The sequence below is a fragment of the Phoca vitulina genome, unplaced genomic scaffold, assembly GCF_004348235.1.
Source record: "Phoca vitulina isolate PV1807 unplaced genomic scaffold, GSC_HSeal_1.0 scaffold27, whole genome shotgun sequence".
Lineage (NCBI taxonomy): Eukaryota > Metazoa > Chordata > Mammalia > Carnivora > Phocidae > Phoca > Phoca vitulina.
In genome coordinates this window covers 19,893,859-19,914,085 of record NW_022589730.1, presented here as the reverse complement: position 1 = coordinate 19,914,085, position 20,227 = coordinate 19,893,859, and the positions used below count along the sequence as shown (strand labels likewise).

Sequence of the window (20,227 nt, the reverse complement as noted above, 5' to 3'; positions counted from 1 at the left end):
AATAATTATTAGGAGTACCTCTCCCACAAATCTATAATTTCTTATGCATAGAAGATGCACATGCACACACATTCACAAAAAGACACTCATATACCCACACAGACACACGCACGTACACCCACACACACTCCGGCACAATCACACACAGACACACGCACACACCCGCCCATATATGGACTCACTGTGTCATTCATACACAGTCTCACAGACACACCGAGCACACACACACACACACACACACTCACATTTACACTGAACTGTACAACAGACTCCCTCCTTACCTGGGCTTCAAGTATGTTAACTTTTTCTTTCAGATTTTCAATTCTTTTATCTTGTTCTTTTAAGTTATTTTTTAATCCTTCCATCTAAGAATTAGGAAACACAATTGGAAAAGTCTTGTCAGACAAGAGGGAAGCTACTTAAGTCAGACACTGCACAGGTTTCTGTGGTCCACTGACATCCATTAAATAAAAAATTAAATCCCAAAGCATTAGCGGATTCAGTAGGTTATAGAAAAGAGCAGGGCAAATTGGCACCTGGGGATGACAGCGTGTGGGCAGTCCTTTTAAACATTGTAATCTTTGGAAAACCTGTTTAAACCAAACCCAGTGGGCATGCCTCCTGTGGAGAGCAGCTTTGGCCATCCTTCTGTGTTTCCGACACACAGTGTCATACTGCCGATGCAGAGGCTGGTGGCCATCACACAAGGCCACCACCCAGAATGGGGAAGCTCCCCAGGGCAGAGATCTGGTCAACCCGCGGCATAATGAGGTGAGCCTGCTTTGCTTGGGAAGAAAAGCATCTGCCAAAAAGCAGTGTGCAACTGGGGAGGTGGGCTGACGACCAGAACAGAGTGGGAAGAGAGGAAACCCACGGGTTCTAAGGCTGGTTCTGCCACTACCAGCCCTGTCACTTAACTACTGCGAGCCTCTGTTTTCTCGTCTGTCAGAGGAGAACGTGGGCTGCCCCCCTACATCCTTCCTGGCTCCCAAGTGCCATGACTCAATTCTCTGGCCTTTTGGTGAGGTCCTAGCCAAATGGTACATTTGTATCAGGGAGGCATTGGAGTTATTTGAAAGGATTCTTTTTGGAAACAAATATTAGGTAGTAAAAAATGAGTGAAGGTCTGATTTTAAGTGGAAAGCACAGCCCCTGAACCAGATCCATAGAATTCTTGAAGTAAATCGTATGAGTTCACAATCCACCATCCATCTGGCTGCCACCAGCCTCTCTTTCACCTGCCAGGATGTTCCCAGAAAAGAATGGCCAGGTGACACCCCCGTCCCCACACACCTACTAAGTAAATTTCCTGTTTGTGAGGTTATAAAAACAGATCCTTGCTTCCTCAAAAAGGGCTGAATCTTGTAATCTCCAAAATCTTCTAAAGAACAGTGTACATTATCTGGCTCGGAACACTTTAAAAAAAACACTGAAACCTAAAGAGCAGTTAAACACAATTTCCCAAATATCTTCACTGAGAACACTACAGGTGTTGGCATACCGACCGAAGAAGGCACTGAAAACAGAGTCATGTTACCCGGGATGAAAAAGGAAATGTCAGCGGGGAGAAAAATCCCACTGCTTGTGAAGTCCAGGCAAGCTGCCTGATTCAGTCTTCTTACTGTAAGCAGACCATCTACCAGAGAAACACCCTGGATTAATCTGACCTCCTGGATGACACTGCGCAGGTTCTGATGTTGGGAACGAATCACAAACTGCAGATGAGAGATCTTCTCCTGCAGAAGGGAAATCTCCATTTGAAGATTGTGGCAACTGGAAATGCAAAAGGAAAGAGATAAAGATGTGCTGAAGCATCGTGCAGCCATTTTTTATAGCTAGGCTGCCAGGCTCTCCTCACACACGACCCTATTACTGGGCATCGTGCGGGAAGGACGCTGGGGGCCCCATATGCCATGCAAGACATGGAAGATCAACAGCCACAGAGCAGCCTCTGATTAGCTCAGACAGGAACTTGAATGAGTATATCCATTCATATCAAAAGCTCCCTCCTGGCCATCTGTGACTTCCCTCCCTCCGGGGGTGGGGGGTTGAGTCAAACTGTACTGAGCCCCATGAAGCACTCACAGAACTAAACAGTCTTGACTAGGAACACCCACACACCCAGCACTCATCAGAATGCCCAGATAACTACATAAGGATAGTGGGGCTAGGACATGGGGGGCTAGGAATGGAGATTTTTACATATAATGGGAAACCAATTTCCAATGATACAGAGATGGTGTATGTTGTGGTTTGCCTGTGTTTGTCTTATTATTATTATTATTATTATTATTATTATTATTATTACTATTTTGGCTTCCTGCTTTGGGTAATTCTACTACTTGTAAATAGGGCATAAAAAAAAAAAAAAAGGAAATTTAATTCCAGCTAATAGTTTGAGTCCCCATCGACCTTTATGAAAAAAGACAGATGAAATTTGGATTTAGATTATTCATACTTTCCCGAAACTCCATTTAGGTAACTGGAATTGATTATACAGCCTTTGACTTGCCAAGATTTTCTTTTTTTTTTTTTTTTAAAGATTTTATTTATTTATTTGACAGAGAGAGAGACAGCGAGAGAGGGAACACAAGCAGGGGGAGTGGGAGAGGGAGAAGCAGGCTTCCCACTGAGCAGGGAGCCTGATGCGGGGCTCGATCCCAGGACCCTGGGATCAATGACCTGCACCGAAGGCAGACGCCCAACGACTGAGCCACCCAGGCGCCCTGCCAAGATTTTCTTCTTGCCAATATTATTGGAGTTTTGAGGCAGCATGCATTGTGGCAAGCTCACCAAACTTGGGAGCTTCTCAGCTTCGGTGTAACAGATAGAATAACTCCTATCTGTATTACTTTACAAGAATATACTGTGGACTTAAGGAGGTAAATGAATATGCTTTCGGAAAGTAAGCTTTTGCACAGCAATGTATTAATATTTCTTTAGCTATTAAGGTTTTATAATTAGTAGCCAACATCCAATGCAATTGCAATTGTGATTTTATAGCCTCTACAAATATTACAAAGGTTGTGGACACTCATGTGACATTACAGACCATGTTCTCATTTGAAAAAAAAAAAAGAGAGAGTCTCATTTTGTTTCACATTATGTACTGAAACATTGCTTCTCAAACTTAATATGCATTGGAGGATCTTATGAAATCATGAGGGATCCTGTTAAAATGCACATCTGATCCAGGAGGCTGGGATAGGGCTTGAGATTCTGCATTTCCAGTAGGCTCCAGGTTGTTACCAGTGAGTATGCTTACCCATGCTTTGAATAGCCCAGCACTGAACCACTGAGGTTGGCTCAATAATATATGTAATATTCTCTCTCAAGGCCAAGTAATTTGCAGGCAACTTGCAATATTTAAGACAGTCTTTTAATTTTTTCTCTCTTTTGGTTTTGCATGAGAGAGCTTTAAAAACAGTTTGTTTTACTGTAGAAAAAAATTAATTTCTATGAAGTCATAGAAATTCTTGCACAAGTACAAATATTGCATAATGACAGCCATTACTATTTATTTATCCTATGGAATTAAATAATTCATACTATAAAAATACTGCGCAATTACACAAAATATTACATAAAATGTAGTTCATAGCATAAAAATTAGAACACTCTAAATGTTCATTAATAGAAGACTAATGAGGGCGCCTGGGTGGCTCAGTCGTTAAGCGTCTGCCTTCGGCTCAGGTCATGATCCCAAGGTCCTGGGATCGAGCCCCACATCGGGCTCTCTGCTCAGCGGGAAGCCTGCTTCTCCCTCTCCCACTCCCCCTGCTTGTGTTCCCTCTCGCTGTCTCTCTCTCTGTCAAATAAATAAAATATTTAAAAAAAAAAATAGAAGACTAATGAAACTAACTACACTATATCTGTGCCACTTTTATTGTACATATACATATATCACAGGGATAGACAAACAGACTTGATGTGTATCAAAGATGATTGGCAGAATGTTATAAAAAGGATGATCCTTTCAACAAGTGGTACTGAGACAACTCTATATCCATATTAAAAAAAATAAAATGAAAATCCTAAACTCATCTCATAAGAAAAATAAATTCCATGTAGACTGTAAATAAAGCTGGGGACCCAAAAGACTTTCAGAAGATAATATAGAAGAATGTCTTCGTGAATGTGCAATAGACGAAGATTTTTTAAAACAGAACTCAAAACAGTATTAACCACAAAGGGAAAGACTGAGAATTTTGACTAGACTAAAATAAAAAACTTGGGAGTCATCAAATAAGAGGGAACAGGATAGCCTCAGAACCTCAGAAACTCAAATGATTAATAAAGGCATTGTACCCAGAATATATAAGGATACATCTACCAATCAGTATGACAGATACCCCAGTAGAAAAATTAGAAAGGGACTAGAGATACTGCACACACACAAAATGAGTTGAGGACATATGGATCAAAACAGCAGAGAAGGCGAACAGAAGTCTGCCCCACAGCTGGTGGGGCTAAGATTCAAGACTGCTCCAGTGAGGAGGGAAAAAGGAGAGAAGTAGGGAGGGAGCTGTCAGACTCAGGATTTCCCTGGGAAATAAGGAGAAATAACTCGGGATGCCTTACAGAGGCAGGCTGGCTTTGAATATTCACAAACTGTTCATAAGCCCATAAGAAAATTAAACATTTTTTAAAAAATTTATAAAAATATTAAAGATGAGTATTCATAATGTCTTGTTGTGTACTATGATGACCCAGAACTCAGAGGGAAAACCGAGGGAAAAAAGGGTGGCTTTAGGAAGATGGGGTGGGGTAGATGTTACGCTCCTCAAAATACAAAGCTCAGGAAATTTCCCCACGTATTCCTCAGTACCATTCTGTAGATGAATAGAAATCTGAAATAGGTCTCAAGATGGAAGAAAATAATCTCTAGAAGCACTCTTGAAAACACAGGGCTTTCAGACTTATCTGCATTAGTACACTAGAATGGGGACTAACAGAAGTTGCAGAAATTCTCTCTTAGGATTGTTCAATAAATATGAAACTAATCACCCATTAAAGGTCTTTAAATGTGAGACTATCCTGAAATAAACTGCCACCTGAGCTCCCTTTAATCTCTGCTCTTTATCTTTCTGTTAAAGCAACTCAGTCTTAATAAAGAGGTACTAAAGCAAAACCAGCAGGAAGAAAACATTACAAAGGCCAGGCCTAGAAAAGGACACTGAGCCCTTCTAACAGATGTCTGATTCATGCTCTGCCTCCCAATGCCTCAATATAAAGTAAATGCTGAAATTAAAATAGAGTTGAAAATCTTATACTTTGGGAAGATGTAGATGTGTTTTTCCTATCCTTCCCACTGAGTACAACCAAAAACCTAGAGATTATATGTAGACAAACACAAGAAGGCTCTGAAAGGTGGAGAGAAGGCAGACCAGCTCAGGACCTTGGAATCCAAGGCATAACACAGTGGTGAGCTCCCTGGGCTTTCTTTTTGTCTCATATATCCCAGACTTGGAGCTGAAAAGTCTGTAGTCTGGAAATGCCAAAGAGAGCAAACAAGAAAAGCCCCATCAACGAGAGAGGAAAATCTTGGCCCTATTCTTTTGTGGAAGGGAATTGAGGATCCTCTCTCCATTTGGCACTGAGGGAGAGTCAACAGAGCACCATTTCTGATATTCTTCCTCTTAGATTCCTTAACGTTCAAGAGAGAAAGTCTATCTTATCTTTAACTTGCAGACATGTGAAAACAAATGGCTTAGCCTTTAGTAATATGGGATGATTGTAGCATAAGTACTTGGCAAGAAGCATACCCTCAATCACTCTGATGACCAATGTCTGCCAAACACTTAGTCAAAGGAAATTGAATTAAGGGAGGATTGTCTCTCTATCCATTCATCAGAATACTTAGATTTTAACTATCTTTGGGTTAACTTACACCATCAGAGGGCAGCATTATTCAACCATGCCATACCTTGCCCTCTGCTCCTCCCTGTTATAATGGCTTTGTTTTCATAGTTTTCTGGCATCATTCTATCCTTTTTTAAAGGATTTTTCTGAGGTAGAGCTCCTGTATTTCTCCAAAGGATAACTCTAAAATGGACCTTTGTGTTTGTGATGTCACAGGGCAGAGGGACAAGCTGGGAAACTGCGATCTGCTCATAGACACCCAGGGGAATTAGGAAACCAGTCCGAGGGAAAGCCTCCAGAAGTCTCCAGAAATGAAAGAAGGTCAAATCTCCTCTATAGCAGAATGAGCACCGACTGCTGTGAGAATTCTAGAGCCCAAACTCCCAGCTCTTACAGCTTCTGAGAGGCTGCATATATCGCTTCACCAATTAGAAGCTCAGTTTCCTCCCTGAAAAGTCAATGAAAGGATTAAATTAAATAAGGTACCTGGAGTTACTCTATAAACAGCAAAGCACAATACAATGTGTTGGCTAGTAGTGATGTATTAGAAACATGGAGTCAACCTTGTTTTCCACGAGATGCTTCTGCCAAATCTCTTAACTCTCGTTAAAAGTAATTGTGGGGATTAGCATATTATAATTATATATTCATATCCATATGCAAAAAAACTGTCATTTTCTCCTGAATTATAGAATACTTAAAAGGCATCATTTTTAGAGATGTTTTTTGACATTAGAAATGCCAGGTTAGAACATATTGAATCTTTTCATCAAAATGGCAGAGCCCTGAAACAAATAATACATTATATGTTAAAAAAAAAAAAAAAAAAAAAAAGAAGATAGTAGGAAGGGAAAAATGAAGGTGGGGAAATCGGAGAGGGAGACGAACCATGAGAGACTATGGACTCTGAGAAACAAACTGAGGGTTCTAGAGCGGAGGGGGTGAGGGGATGGGTTAGCCTGGTGATGGGTATTAAAGAGGGCACGTATTGAATGGAGCCTGGGTGTTATATGCAAACAATGAATCATGGAACACTACATCAAAAACTAATGCTGTAATGTATGGTGATTAACATAACATAATAAAATTTAAAAAAATAAATAAAATAAATTAAAAACCAGATTGTTTAAACTGAACTAAATAGTTAATTAACTTAGGCTTATATAGAGAAAAATCTATAAATAAATGTCATACAGATATAAAAAAAATGGCAGAGAGTCATGGCACCTGTCAAACCCACCATCCTGCCCAAGGGAAATGTAATCACCCAGAGCCCCCTGATCAGGGGGCTCTTTAGGGGGTAAGGGAAGGCCACCTGTAGGACTGGGAGTTGGTGCCTGCCAAAAGGCCATTGGTTAGATGACAATGTAGGAGTTTGGTGAACGTGAACAATCTGCCCAATACAGGAAGTAGTATTAGGCCCATAGACTCTTTCCTCTGCAATTTGAAAGGAAAATGAAGAATATAAGCCAGCTGGAGAAAACCACTGAAAAAAGTTAATAAATCACACAGGAAAAACAAAGAACAAGAAAGAGTGAAACTATATGAATACACATAACTGAATAGGAGCAACAAAATAATCTGGTTTTTGGAAACACATTAGGTGCTAAAGGGTGGCCTTCCCGTCTTCCCACGAGATGCATCTTCTTTGTGGCCATATCTAATCAGTCTTCACCTACCAGAAATCCTCTTATTTGTGGTAGCTTTACCAAGTCTCTATTGCCTTAACCAAAAGAGTCTGACTCCTACTGATTTCATTTTCTTGTCACTTAGCAGAGTGAATACCTCTACACACAGACAAATAATAAGTAAGATAAATATTTGTGATGCCTACAATCTATGAAAATTACATAAGCCTGGATGTTCAAACACCTTTCTAGAAACACAAAACATCCATTTCCCTCAAGACATTTCTAAATTCTCCCTAAGAGCTTTCTGAGAATTCCCTATAACAACTGCTCATATATAATAGAACAGAAAGAACAGTTCAGTTTGGTTTTTAAAATGGTTACATTTTTGGCTCAAAGACTGACAAAAACCCTATTATCAATAAAAATCATTTTTAAAGGAAAAAAAAATCAGACTCAGGTTATCTGGACTCTTGATGGAAAGCATCGTGTACCAGCCAATAATTCTGCTGTATGCACAGGCTCTCTTTAAAAAGAAAAAAACCCCAACATAACCCACAGATTTACTTAGAGTTAAGTTATGAGTATATGCAAGTAATTCTGAAGACCTATGAATGTCTTCCACAGTACTTCTTCATTTCCGACAGAGACGAGCAGTGCTATCCTGCACTCTCTTAGAAAGCTCCCTACTGGGGCTACATGCTTGTTCACAAAGGAGAATATGGGTAAATTAGTATCAGTGGTATTGCAGTGTGTTCTGAATATGTAAGTGCAATTGCTAGGGTCAGACCAGGTCTGGACTTTGGCGTATGTGGTTCAATACATGACTATGAGCCAGACGGAAGGCAGAAGCTTTTGAGAGATGAGAAGAGAAAGAGAGATAATTGGAAAGGAAAGAGAAACAGAAAAAAAAATCAAAGACCAAGAGAGAGGGATGTTTGAGTATATATTACTGGATAAATGAGAATAAGAATTTGTACATTCTGAGGCTCATCATAGTGCTTGATATCCTAAGAAGCAATAGTTCCAGATGGATAAAAGAAGACCTCAAAATAAGCTTGACTTGGAACATTATATCAGAACCTATAATGACAGTGGCAGGTTTAGAATTAAAAGAGAAGAGAAGGGAAGGGGGACAAAAGTGAGGAAATTTTATACGTTATAAGTTATTACATGATGTTGAGAGAATTTTTCTGAAACCAGCGAAGTAATGCAGCAGTTGGGTGATAACCATGATCCACGCCACCCCTGTACTCAGGGCTGTTAACAGCTTGTGAATTATGAGTATTCGTAAGTAAGTCCAAAGAACTAAGAATGCATTCAGTGTAGTTCCTTCATTCTCTACAAAGTTGGGGAGCACCATAAAAGGATCTTACAGTTCCACTTGTGGGCTAGCCAATTTGATGCATGTTATAGCAGAGACCCTTTAACAAAATCAGAAGCATCAGGGGGAATGAAGCATCCTCTTTAGCACCCAGGGTCAACAGGGAACGGACAGGTTCATTCATTCTTCAGGAGGATTAACCCTGCCCCAGTTTCCCAGTACCTCCAGGGAACTCTCCCCAGTGGGAGGGAGGGGAGGTATGTGACTGTTAATATTAAGTAATCTCCCTTTGTCCTGCCCTTTCAGCCTTCCTGTCTCCTTGGAGGGTGCTAGCCTTCTGTCCATTGGCCAGTGGACCATTGGAGAGAAAAGGTATCAGGAACTGCTTTAGTAAGGAGGGAGATTTGCAAACCTTTTAGCATATGTAGCATTGGATTTGAGTTGCAGCAGCTTGTTTTCCAAAGACAGTTTTTTTTCTAGCAGTGTTTTCTTTTCCTAGAAGAAAATAAAATACAATTTTATTTATTTCTGTGCATGTGTGCATGTGTTTGCTAAGTCACTCTTGCAAACTGTTTGCAAAAGACACTTCTTATAATATTAGAAAATATGTTTTAAGCTAAAGAGCTCATTTCAGATGGCGCTGTTACAACCCACCCCAATGAGGCCTGGCCAGGCATTCTCCTGTGTGGTTTCCAAGTAGCTCAGGCACAGGTCCAGACTAGTTAGTTGTCTTCACTCCCCTCACTTGCCTGGAGAGGTTTTGCTCCTCCTCCAGCCACCTACTGAAGTATACCGTGCTCAGTCTACCTCCTGCCTCTCTCCATCCCACCCCGAATACCAACTGGCAGCTCATCTCTCTGGGCACTGGCTCTCCTCCATCCACCTGCTTCTTCTACATTACACCGAGTCGCTGGTATCCAAAGACCCTATTGACCTTATACCCTACCTGCCCACATGGCATCTGTCAGAAAGTAGAAAAGTAGTAAATGCCTTTTTAGTGAAGGATCAAGGCCACAGGCGATAAAGTCACTTCCTAGTTAGAATACAAGAGAAATTTTGACATGGAGAAAGAAAATATAAAGAAATACCTGAATGTCATTATTAAATTCTTTCCATTCAAAAAAAAAAAAAAAATTACAAGTCCATGAAAAACCAAGTTGGGATGATTGTGGGTTGTTTTTTTTGTTTTTTAATATTCGATGGTAAGAATATTTGATGTTTTGACACTGTTTACAGGGCTGTTTAAAACCATTCCAGGGCGCCTGGGTGGCTCGGTTGGTTAAGCAACTGCCTTAGGCTCAGGTCATGATCCTGGAGTCCCAGGATCAAGTCCTGAATTGGGCTCCCTGCTCAGCAGGGAATCTGCTTCTCGCTCTGACCCCCCCCCCCCCCACACTCATGCTCACTCTCTCTCAAATAAATAAATAAATCTTAAAAAAAAAAATAAAACCATTCCTGCTGCAGTACTCATATGGGTAAAATACAAAATGCAGTGGGAATCTCTTTGGACATGGACTGACCTAGTTTTAAAACTGTGACTGTAACTTTTTTTTTAAGAAAAATTAGCCAAAACTTGGAAAACTAAACCATATATGATTTTACTGTCATATTGGGTCATTGTTGAATAAGCAATTCTCATGGAGAATTTCTCTGTGTTTGACTTTATTGTTTATGATTTGATTAGAGCCCTGACTCTGTGACGTTGCATGTTCATGTGTAGATTTCTGCCTGGTAGAAAAGATAATCCCTCAGGTTATGGTTTGATGGTCTTTAAAAATATTAACCAGCTTTGTATCTAATCTAGTAATCCAATCCTATATTCCTTTTCTCAAAATGCCTATAAATACCCAGTTTCTCAAAATCTATTTAAACCAGCTTTACCATCTTACTGCTTCCCTTATTAATGAATGAGTTGAGTAAAATATCAGACATGTATTCATTCTATATTTGTTTAAGTCGTGGTTTTTTAAGTCATGACTTTCCGAACATCCCTAAAATGGGCATAATACTACCTATATTGAAACGTTGGGATGGTTGGAGATATTATATGTGACAGGCCCACATGCTTCTCTTGTACATATTAGAACCTTGATTTATAATAATTTGAAGGCGCCAAACACTCCCTATCTTAGGCGCTATTATTTTTTAAGTTTATATTAATTTTTTCAATTTTTTTCCTGTAGCATTCTTGTCACATATAGGAATTTCCCTTATGTTCCCTAGCTGTGTTCAACTTATTTTTGAGGGATCACAGGTATGCCTTGTAAGCTTATTCTGATACTTGAATCATCAAAGAAACACAACACTGATAATATATTTTGACTTTGTAGGGAGGAAAATGGTGTTTAACATTCTTCTTAATGGGCTTACTCTCCATTAATGGATCTTCATAACCAGGGTTCAAGCAGACTGGACAACTGGACAAGTAAACATTCTGCCCTGGCCAAGGTTCCAGCATGGAGCCTGGGCTCTCAATGCTTCCTCTCTGACAACACGGAAAATCACACCATACTGGCCAGCCCTTTTTCTCAGGGACAGTGTCTTGTGGAAAAGGAAAGGAGTTCACAGCACCACCCAGTGGGCAATGCACTCTCCCCAAAACTGCTGCACTGGGGAGCTCAAGAGCTCCCTCGCCCTACTGATCAAAGTGGAGAAGACACCAATTTAAATAATTGCCATATGTTAACATCTAAATGATTTAGGAACCAAGTATATCATTTTTATCTGATACCAGAGAAGATCAGGGCATAATGGAAAGCATTTTGAACTGGTAACTGGAGGACAGTGGAATCGTTCCTTGTTCCCACTGCCCTTATTTATAAAATGGTGAACGAGGAACTAGGTGGTCTCAAAAGCACCTCTGAGCTCTAAAATTCTAATAGAGCTAAATCAATGACACCGGAAAACAAATATGATGCAACAGAACTGCACTGCTAGCAAAAGGAACATACGCTGTATTAAAATGCACTTATTGGGCGTTTTTGCTGGCTTATCACTGTGTTTATGGAATTCATTCTCACTGCATTCCTGATTAAAGTGGGACAGATGGTGAAGGTTTTAAATAATGTGTTCATTACCAGACCTCATACTACTAATGGCTATTTACTGGAGCAGTGGCTTGTGCAAGTGAGTAGAAAATGAATCCTTCTCTAGGGGCCACCGACTACCAGGACAATATTTATCAACCTCTGAGTGGGCGTTCATTTTTAATTTTCATTTCTTTTCTCAACGCATGTCTTTCTCCTACTAACACAAAAATCTAGAGTGCGCCCTCCTCTCCTTCTGATACACACCCCCCACCTAAGGAACCCTTCATCACAGCCTTAAAAGTATTCTCAGTATTACCTTAAAACAAGAAGATGTTGCCAAGCTTTGTTTCTTATAGTTTAATTTATTTGCTTGTTTGTTTTACAGATATAACATCCCTTTAAACTAAATATGTTTTTAAAAAAACTCCTGCACAGTGCCCTTCCATCCATCCCCACCTACTTCCACCTTCCTGAGATTTCAATAGGCTCTACTCTAGGAAATTACTGAACTAGAATATTCAGGAAGGTTCCTGCAAGGCCATGAACCATGGGCATCCTGTCCACTTACTTAGTCACAGAGCACCTAAAGACAGTCCACCAGTATGGGTCAATATCAAAATAAATGCAAAAAAACCAAAAGCAATAAAACAAAAAAGATAAATGCTAGGCTATCACTTCTCAAAAATGTCTGCCAATATCTAAGCCAGCCAACTTTATTCGGGGGTACATTCCCCTACCTTCAATATGGGTGTTTGCCTCCCTAGGAGAATGAATGAAGAGAGGTATGGGAAGTTCCTCGAGTCCCACAGAACCCAGATATCCTACATTGCAATCTCCACAAAGAGACTATACCTGGTTCATTCACAAACAGATATCTAGCCTCTAGCTCTGACTGGTACACGGTAAGTGCTCAAGTATTTGTTGAGTAAACAGTCAAATGAAGGTAACCCAGAATTCTGAGATGAACTCACATCCATTTCACAGGATTTCTAGGAAACAGAAATGATATTCCACAGCTGGCTATTAAACCTGACCCAGTGTGACTGGGTTTGGGTTTGAGGTGATCACAAATCTAAATTTAAATGAAAGCTGGTTAATCAGCCCTATTTGCATTCCAGAATTGTCTTCCTTTCCTAAATGCAAACATTCTTTGTGCTGAGTTTGAGAAACTATTTATTAAACAGGATAAATATTCTAATGTTAAAAAGTAGTCATCCAAATGTTACAGTTTGTTCAAAATATCCTAACCATAAACTGTCCCACTTCAGCAAACCAGCTGCTTGAGGACATTCTAGCCCAGCGATTCTGGCTCCAGTAAAACATTCAGTGACCCACTGCACAATACTATATATGTAGCTATATATTATTATTACTAGATTCAGTTAAATTTGGGCTTATTTAATTTTTGTGATTTCCTCATAGGACCTTCATTGACACTACAAATTCAACCAAACTCAGTGTTATAAATTAAATTATTGGGAAATACGTAAAAAATTAATCAAATTTCCTTTGGCAAGAAACCTGAATATTGAAATGTGATGCTTCTGAAGTGACATTTCTCAGATGGCATCAACTCAAGCAGACATAAAACGGAATAAGGCTGAGAAGGGAAAAGGCAAATCAGGGAATTATTATAGTAAATATAAAAATTTATTGGGCAATATTTACCAGCAGTCAAAACCTATATTCTTTTTTTTTTTTTTGAAGATTTTATTTTTAAGTAATCTCTACACCCAATGTGAGGCTCGAACTCACAACCCTGTAATCAAGAGTGGCACGCTCTACTGAATGAGCCAGGCATCTAGGCACCTCCAAAGCCTATATTCTTATCTAGCCCAAATTCAGTTTCAGAGAGCCCAATTTTCTATTAGTTTGTTTTGCCACTAAAAACCCAGTATTCCTTGGTTTGCCTGTATTCTAAATTCTAAGGGATGCATTATTAAATTTATGGGCTCACCTTGTGCGTATTTTTGGAGTGTCACTCAAAGGCACACGGCATAAAATTTTTAAGAATTTTTGCTCTGTCACAACTCTTTTCTAAATTGTCTCTTATGGAAGTTCCAATTCCTAGAGGATGTCTTTTCTTAATGTGAATTATATCGGTCCTAATGCAGCCATAGGTATTCACAATCCCAAAGTGAACTCGGGTGGCCAAAGAATGGATACTTCACTGACTCTAACGTAGAAATGCTATGATTACAGGGATCCACTGAATGATTACTAGTAATAGGTGGACTTTGTGATCATTCCCATTGTTTCCACTCACAGCCTCATCTGCTTCGCCTTTCTAAGCCATACCTACACCAGAGAGAGAAAGGGACAGAGGATGATATGACTGCAGTATTTGTAGAGAGGTCAATCAGCGACCGTACAGATCATGTTAAGTGTGTAAGGGAAGGAACTAATATTATTGAGTACTTTCTAAAGTCTTAGTTGTTGCAAAGGGTACTTCCTTTCAATTAATATCTTATTTATTTTAGGGGTGCCTGGGTGGCTCAGTCAGTTGGGCATCCTGCTCTTGATTTTGGCTCAGGTCATGATCTCAGGGTCATGAAATCAAGCCCCACGTCGGGCTCCGTGCTTAGCAGGGAGTCTGCTTGAGATTGTTTCTCTCCCTTTCCCTCTGCCCCTCCCCTCCCCCGCTCGCTCTAGCATGCATGCTCTCTCTCTTAAATATATATATTATTGTTGGCTAATTGAACATCATAAAAAAACCTAATAAAATAAAATATACATATTATTATATAAATATATTTAATTATATAAACTTATAAGTTATATTTATACATATGTAATATTTATATATTCATTTTAGTGCTATTTTCTTTCATCCTCTCCCTAACCCTGTCTGGAAGAAATCCCTTTAAATCCCCAGGGGCTCACCCTTTCCATCCTCTGTACTAGGTTCTCCAGCTCTGTGATTTGATTATGTTTTTCTTCAAGCTTTTCAGCAACCTGATTCAGATTTTCAACATGTTGCTTCAATTGCTGTTCCTTTTCGAGTCTGTTAACCTTAGGTCAGAAAAATGATTGTCAAACTCTTGCTTTTATTAAATTTATACAGCTATTCTCTCCCTCTATAATGTTGAGTAGCCAAAAAAAATTAATAATTCACCCTTGGTTCAAATTACTCTTTTGAATTAATGGGCTGCAACAAACTAAAGCAATGTAGAATTAATAATATATTAGTATTATTCCTAGAATGTTTACATGTGTTACCATAAATCATGCTATCCCAACTGGTATAGGAGAGATGCTAATTTAAGAAAAGTGAAATTTTTGACTTTTTCTCAATGAAACTGAATTAGAACAAAAATGAAATCTTTTACTGTTCCAGTAAAAAACGTTTCAGTTTTTTTTTAGTGTTTTATTTTTAATCAGAAAGTTTCATAAAAGCAGAATAATGATCCCCACTGTGTTGGGGGCTATTTCTCAGGCCTATAGCCTGAGTTGTACTAAAGACCATAGAAGTGAAGTCTACATCTGGCAGCCCATAGGCCACACTTGGGAGTGTCTCAACTGACTTCGACATGCACACACACACATCAGCATTTACATTTCATAAAACTTGAGATTTACAGTAGAAAAAAGTGTCTAGCTCCCTTCCCTTGGAAACCCCAGCTGGGCATTCCTGCCAGGCAACTTCAGGCCGGGGCTGAGGCCCCTTTGCAGAACCTGCGTGCCTTCCCTTCCCTACAGGGCAACCATTCACTCACACAGAGCACTCGGGTCCACACAAGCGGGCTCGCTTCATTCACTGAGGTTCTTAATCTGCACCCTCGCATGCATGTGAGTTTCCGACCATCACCACCACATCCAGCAGCATGAAGGTGTATCACCTGCCCAGTGGATTTCCTACTGTGCTCCCCTGGGGACCTCGCAGAGGCCTAGGCACCCCACCCCAGCATCAGTGAGCTTCCCTATTTTGAGTTTTGAGGAACATACACACACACACACATTTTTTTTTCCTTTTCCAGTCCTAGAATATGCTTGGTGTACAATTGGTCCTAGAATGTACACTTCAGATTGAAAAACAAAACAAAAAAAGTATGGGTGTGTCCGCACGTGTGTATGTCTATGATATACACATACACATACATACACATGTATACATATTTATGTGTTTAAAATATTTTAATTTATATATTAAAATATGAAATATGTATTTTAAAATATAAAGGTACACATACGTTTTCTTTTTTTTAATTTGAATAATATATTCTAGGGTCAAAACCATTTTGAAACCATTGATCTAGCCCAATTCTTTCATTGTAGAGACACGGAAATCCAACCCCAAAGAGGGAGAACGACTCTACCTAGGTCATCTCGTTAGTCAAAAGCAGAACCAGGAGAGGAGTCACTGGCCCGTGTCACCGGGACAGCCCCGATTTCCAGGCAGGGGGCACCGCCTCCTTCCACCGGTGTTCCACAGGGCTCTGGGCAACAGCCGCAACACAGCATCCGGGCAACGTCTGGGTGCCAGGCTAAGCAGGGGTGGGGAGAGACCGGCACCGAAGATGGGCACCCTGCCCTGTCCAAGGCTTGCCAGAGTCCTGGGGCCATTGCTTATTTTACACCTAACCTCAAAAAGAGATTTGTGAACCAACACACATACACACACACTGGGGTGTTAGTTTTCCAATAGACAAGCTGCTAGCTTAGTACCTCGAGTAAGTGTTTACCATCCTCATGCTTCTTTCTAACTTCTTCAGACTGTGTTTGGTAGCTTTCAAATAATCTCTGGGCCACGTTTCTCAGAGCCCCTGCTCCTGCTTGTCTGCAGGCTTCCAGCTGGGAAAAGAGGTCATGAATGTTTCGACGTTTACAGCAAAAAGGGTTAAAGGCAGAACAGTTTGACAGGCGGTTGAAAACAGGCTGTAATTGTACCATTTGCACCCTCCTAGACAATAGATAGGAGAAAAGACACTACGATCTGGTTAAGAGGAAAATGTAAAATGAGAAATGCCCTATTTAGGGAAACTGTCATGCAGAAGGATCTGCACTGACCAGGCCAATCTAAAGCTCCAAAATCAATGGGCTACATTTATAAACTGCACCCTTCAAAGAGCTCCCAGTGCTTTATCGGCTTATACACTTATTTGTGTTTTATCATTGATGTCCACAACAGTCCTAAAAGATGTATTTTCCTAAAATAGCAGTGGGACAAGATGTGAGGATTAAGGGTGAGTGTCATGAATCTCTCAAGGGACTTAACCTAAAGAAATAATCAGAAATGGCCACAAAGATTAACCTACAGAGATATTCATTGCAGGACTGCATACATAACAAACCAAAAAAAGAAAAAGAAAAAGAAGAAAATATAAAGCATCCAACAATAGATTAATTAAACAAAACAATGAGACGTTTGACTTTGAGTGCTCTAATTAATATTTATTAAACATGAAAAAATTATTTAGTAAGAACACTTAACATGAGACGACCCTCTTAACACATTTTTAAGTGTAAGACACCGTATTAACTATGGGCACAACACAGCAGATCTCTAGAACTGATTCATCTTGCACAACTGAAACTTTATACCCGTTGAACTTGTGTAAAATCTTTTCAGTAGTAAAGTAGTCTCCAAAATAAAACAGAATTAATTTATGAAATGGAAAAGCATTTCTCTACATAGGTGAACATACGTATGGATCTGTGGATGTATAATGATGTCTGTCTGTTTTTACACATCCATGAAACTATCTTATTGGCTCAAAAATACAAAATTAGATTCCTCCTAATAGGGGCACCTGGGTGGCTCAGTCAGTTAAGCGTCCAACTCTTGGTTTTGGCTCAGGTTATGATCTCAGGGTTGGGAGACTGAGCCCCATGTCAGGCTCCGCACTCAGCAGGGAGTCTGCTTGAGGTTCTGTCTCTCCCTTTCCTTCTGCCCCTTCCCACTCTCTCCCTAAAATAAATAAATAAAATCTAAAAAAAAAAAAAAAAAAAAAAGAAATTTCTCCTGATAGCCATACCTTGATTTTCAATACTTCATTTTCTTTGTTCATTTCCAAGATCTGCTGTTCTTTTCCTTTCATCCTTTCCATGAGCAGATCCAAACTGCAACAAGAGGGGTCCATTTCAGAATCAGAGCCATTTTGAATGTTTCGACAGTGCTGAAATGAAAAAACACAAAAATCAGCAACCTGACTATTCCTTTCCTCTACAAACTTTGACAAGAGTAATTACCACTCACTATTACATATACCAAAAAAGATTCAGGTCAGCACAAATAAAATACATCTTTGAATTTCAAGTATTAATAGGGAATTCTAGATGAAGCTGCTGACCTCTGCATTTGCTCAAATTTGATTAGATTCTTGTATGAAAAAAAGGTAGAGGTACATCTTTTATACTTTTTATATTTCCTATAGTTTTAAATTTACCATGAAGTCCTTTTTAGGAGATAAATAATATCCACAAGGCCAACTTTTTTCCTTTTTTATCTAAGTTGCAGACATAAGTGCATTTTGGTTACATTGTATTATAAACTAATATAATCAGACATAATAGTTACAAGACATAATATTCAATGTTCAATGATGTTTCACTATAATCACCCCATATTAAATTTCCAGAGATGTCAGAACTGAATATTACTGCCAGTGTGACTCAATGTAAACTCTAGCCCACTGAAAATACACTTAGAGCATAAGATAAATCTCATCTGGAATCAAGGACACGCAGAAGTGGAAAGGAAATTTGAAATGATCTAACTCAACTACATCAATTTTATGATATGAAAAGTGAGGTACTGAACCTGGGTTTATGCAGTAAGTGGGAGAGCTCATGAAACAGCCTCTTGAGTATCCATCCTATGCTTTCTGCTCTTCCAAATTATTTCAAGACAGACGAAGGAATTACACAATTCTACATACCCTACATGAAACAATTATAAAATAATAGCTTCTATTTAATAAGCATCTACCTACCTATGTGCCATGTAATCTTTTAGATGTTTTATCAACACCCCTTTGTCTGATTACTTAAAACACTAGAAGGCACTGTGCCCATTATACAGAGAAGAAAACTGACGATGAGAGTGTTTCACTAATAAGCCTGAGGTTATACCTAAAATAACTAGAATTAGAATCCAAGAATTCTTAAAAGAACCAGAATTAGAATCCAAGTCTGTTTAACAAAGCCAATATTCTTTTCAGTACAAAAGATGGGCTACATTTACAGAAATAAAAACAAAAAAACAAAAAAGAATATAGTGCATATAAATAATATAGTCACTATAATTCGGTCAGGGTTTTATTTACTCTACTCCAGACCCTACTATATACTCTCACTCTCTGTATATAGAAGTTATAGAAGTTGTGTTTATGCCTCAGACCCTGTGATCTGCATGCTCTGTGGCCATACTATCTAGTGGACAACACTGACATTGATGAAGTGCACCTGGCTCAGATGAGATTTAACCTGCAGAATCCAGACAAGGCTAAGTGTAGACTGCTTGATGTTACGAATATAAGGCCAGTCGAAGGGGAGAGGGAAATTTAAGTTTATCAACTGTCTGATCACTTGACCTAGAAACCTAACAGCTTCAACTCTGTGAGCCTAAAAGGTGTACCTCCATCTGTCTTTGGGAAATGTTGCTGCCACATATCCTGGCTGGGCTGACATCTTCCCATATACTTTAGATAAGTAAGCCCCGTTTAAAATATTCAAGTAAGGTCTAGTCATTCCAATCTGAGCCTACTAATAACATCTGTGGTTAAATATTTCATACATATGCCCATTAACATCTTTAGATACTGACAAAATATTTAACATTCATCATTCAAAGCTTCAAAGGAAAATTTAATAATTATATTAAAAAGTTATTTAAATAAGGTTTATACTGTTTTATGTTTATTTACTGAAGGAATAAAGTGGTACATTTTGATCCATTTATTACCTTTGTTTCTAGTTTGTGATGTGTACTGTTATGTCCTACTTCATCTTTAAAAATTTGATTTCGGATCTTTTCCAGAGTAGTTCGAATCTAGAAGAAAAAAAGATTTTATTTTTTTTCAAAGGCATTTAATGCCAAATATTTTTTTCCTTTATACCAGCTACAGTATACCTGATTTAATTGGAAAGTAATACATAAATACTGATCTTAGATTTAAATAACTGCCTTTAACCTGACTTGCATTTAGGCTAATGTGGTTTTTTATAATTCTTTCTCAGTCAAACCTAAAATATAACCTAAATGAATATTATACTACAAAATAATTACCATTTAGTAATTAGTATTTAATACTATTTAATTCTATTTTTCCTATGTAGTAATTTAGTACTAATTTACTATTTAGTAATTACTATAAAACAATTACTATTTAGTAATCACTACAAAATAATTACTAGCTAGTAATTACTAGAGAATAATTACTAGC

General features: G+C 38.9%; 1 protein-coding gene across 1 annotated transcript in view; it reads right to left on the bottom strand.

Annotated features, from left to right (window-relative positions):
• The window catches only part of CCDC68 (coiled-coil domain containing 68), a 48,646-nt gene that overhangs the window by 12,313 nt on the left and 16,106 nt on the right, over positions 1–20,227 (bottom strand). Inside the window, exons 6-12 of the mRNA XM_032422874.1 lie at positions 19,747–19,833; positions 17,819–17,959; positions 16,509–16,634; positions 14,727–14,855; positions 9,227–9,309; positions 1,668–1,773; positions 282–365 (exon numbers count right to left, since the gene is read on the bottom strand). Coding sequence (XP_032278765.1) covers positions 282–365; positions 1,668–1,773; positions 9,227–9,309; positions 14,727–14,855; positions 16,509–16,634; positions 17,819–17,959; positions 19,747–19,833 — 756 coding nt within the window. The remainder of the gene's footprint in view (positions 1–281; positions 366–1,667; positions 1,774–9,226; positions 9,310–14,726; positions 14,856–16,508; positions 16,635–17,818; positions 17,960–19,746; positions 19,834–20,227) is intronic.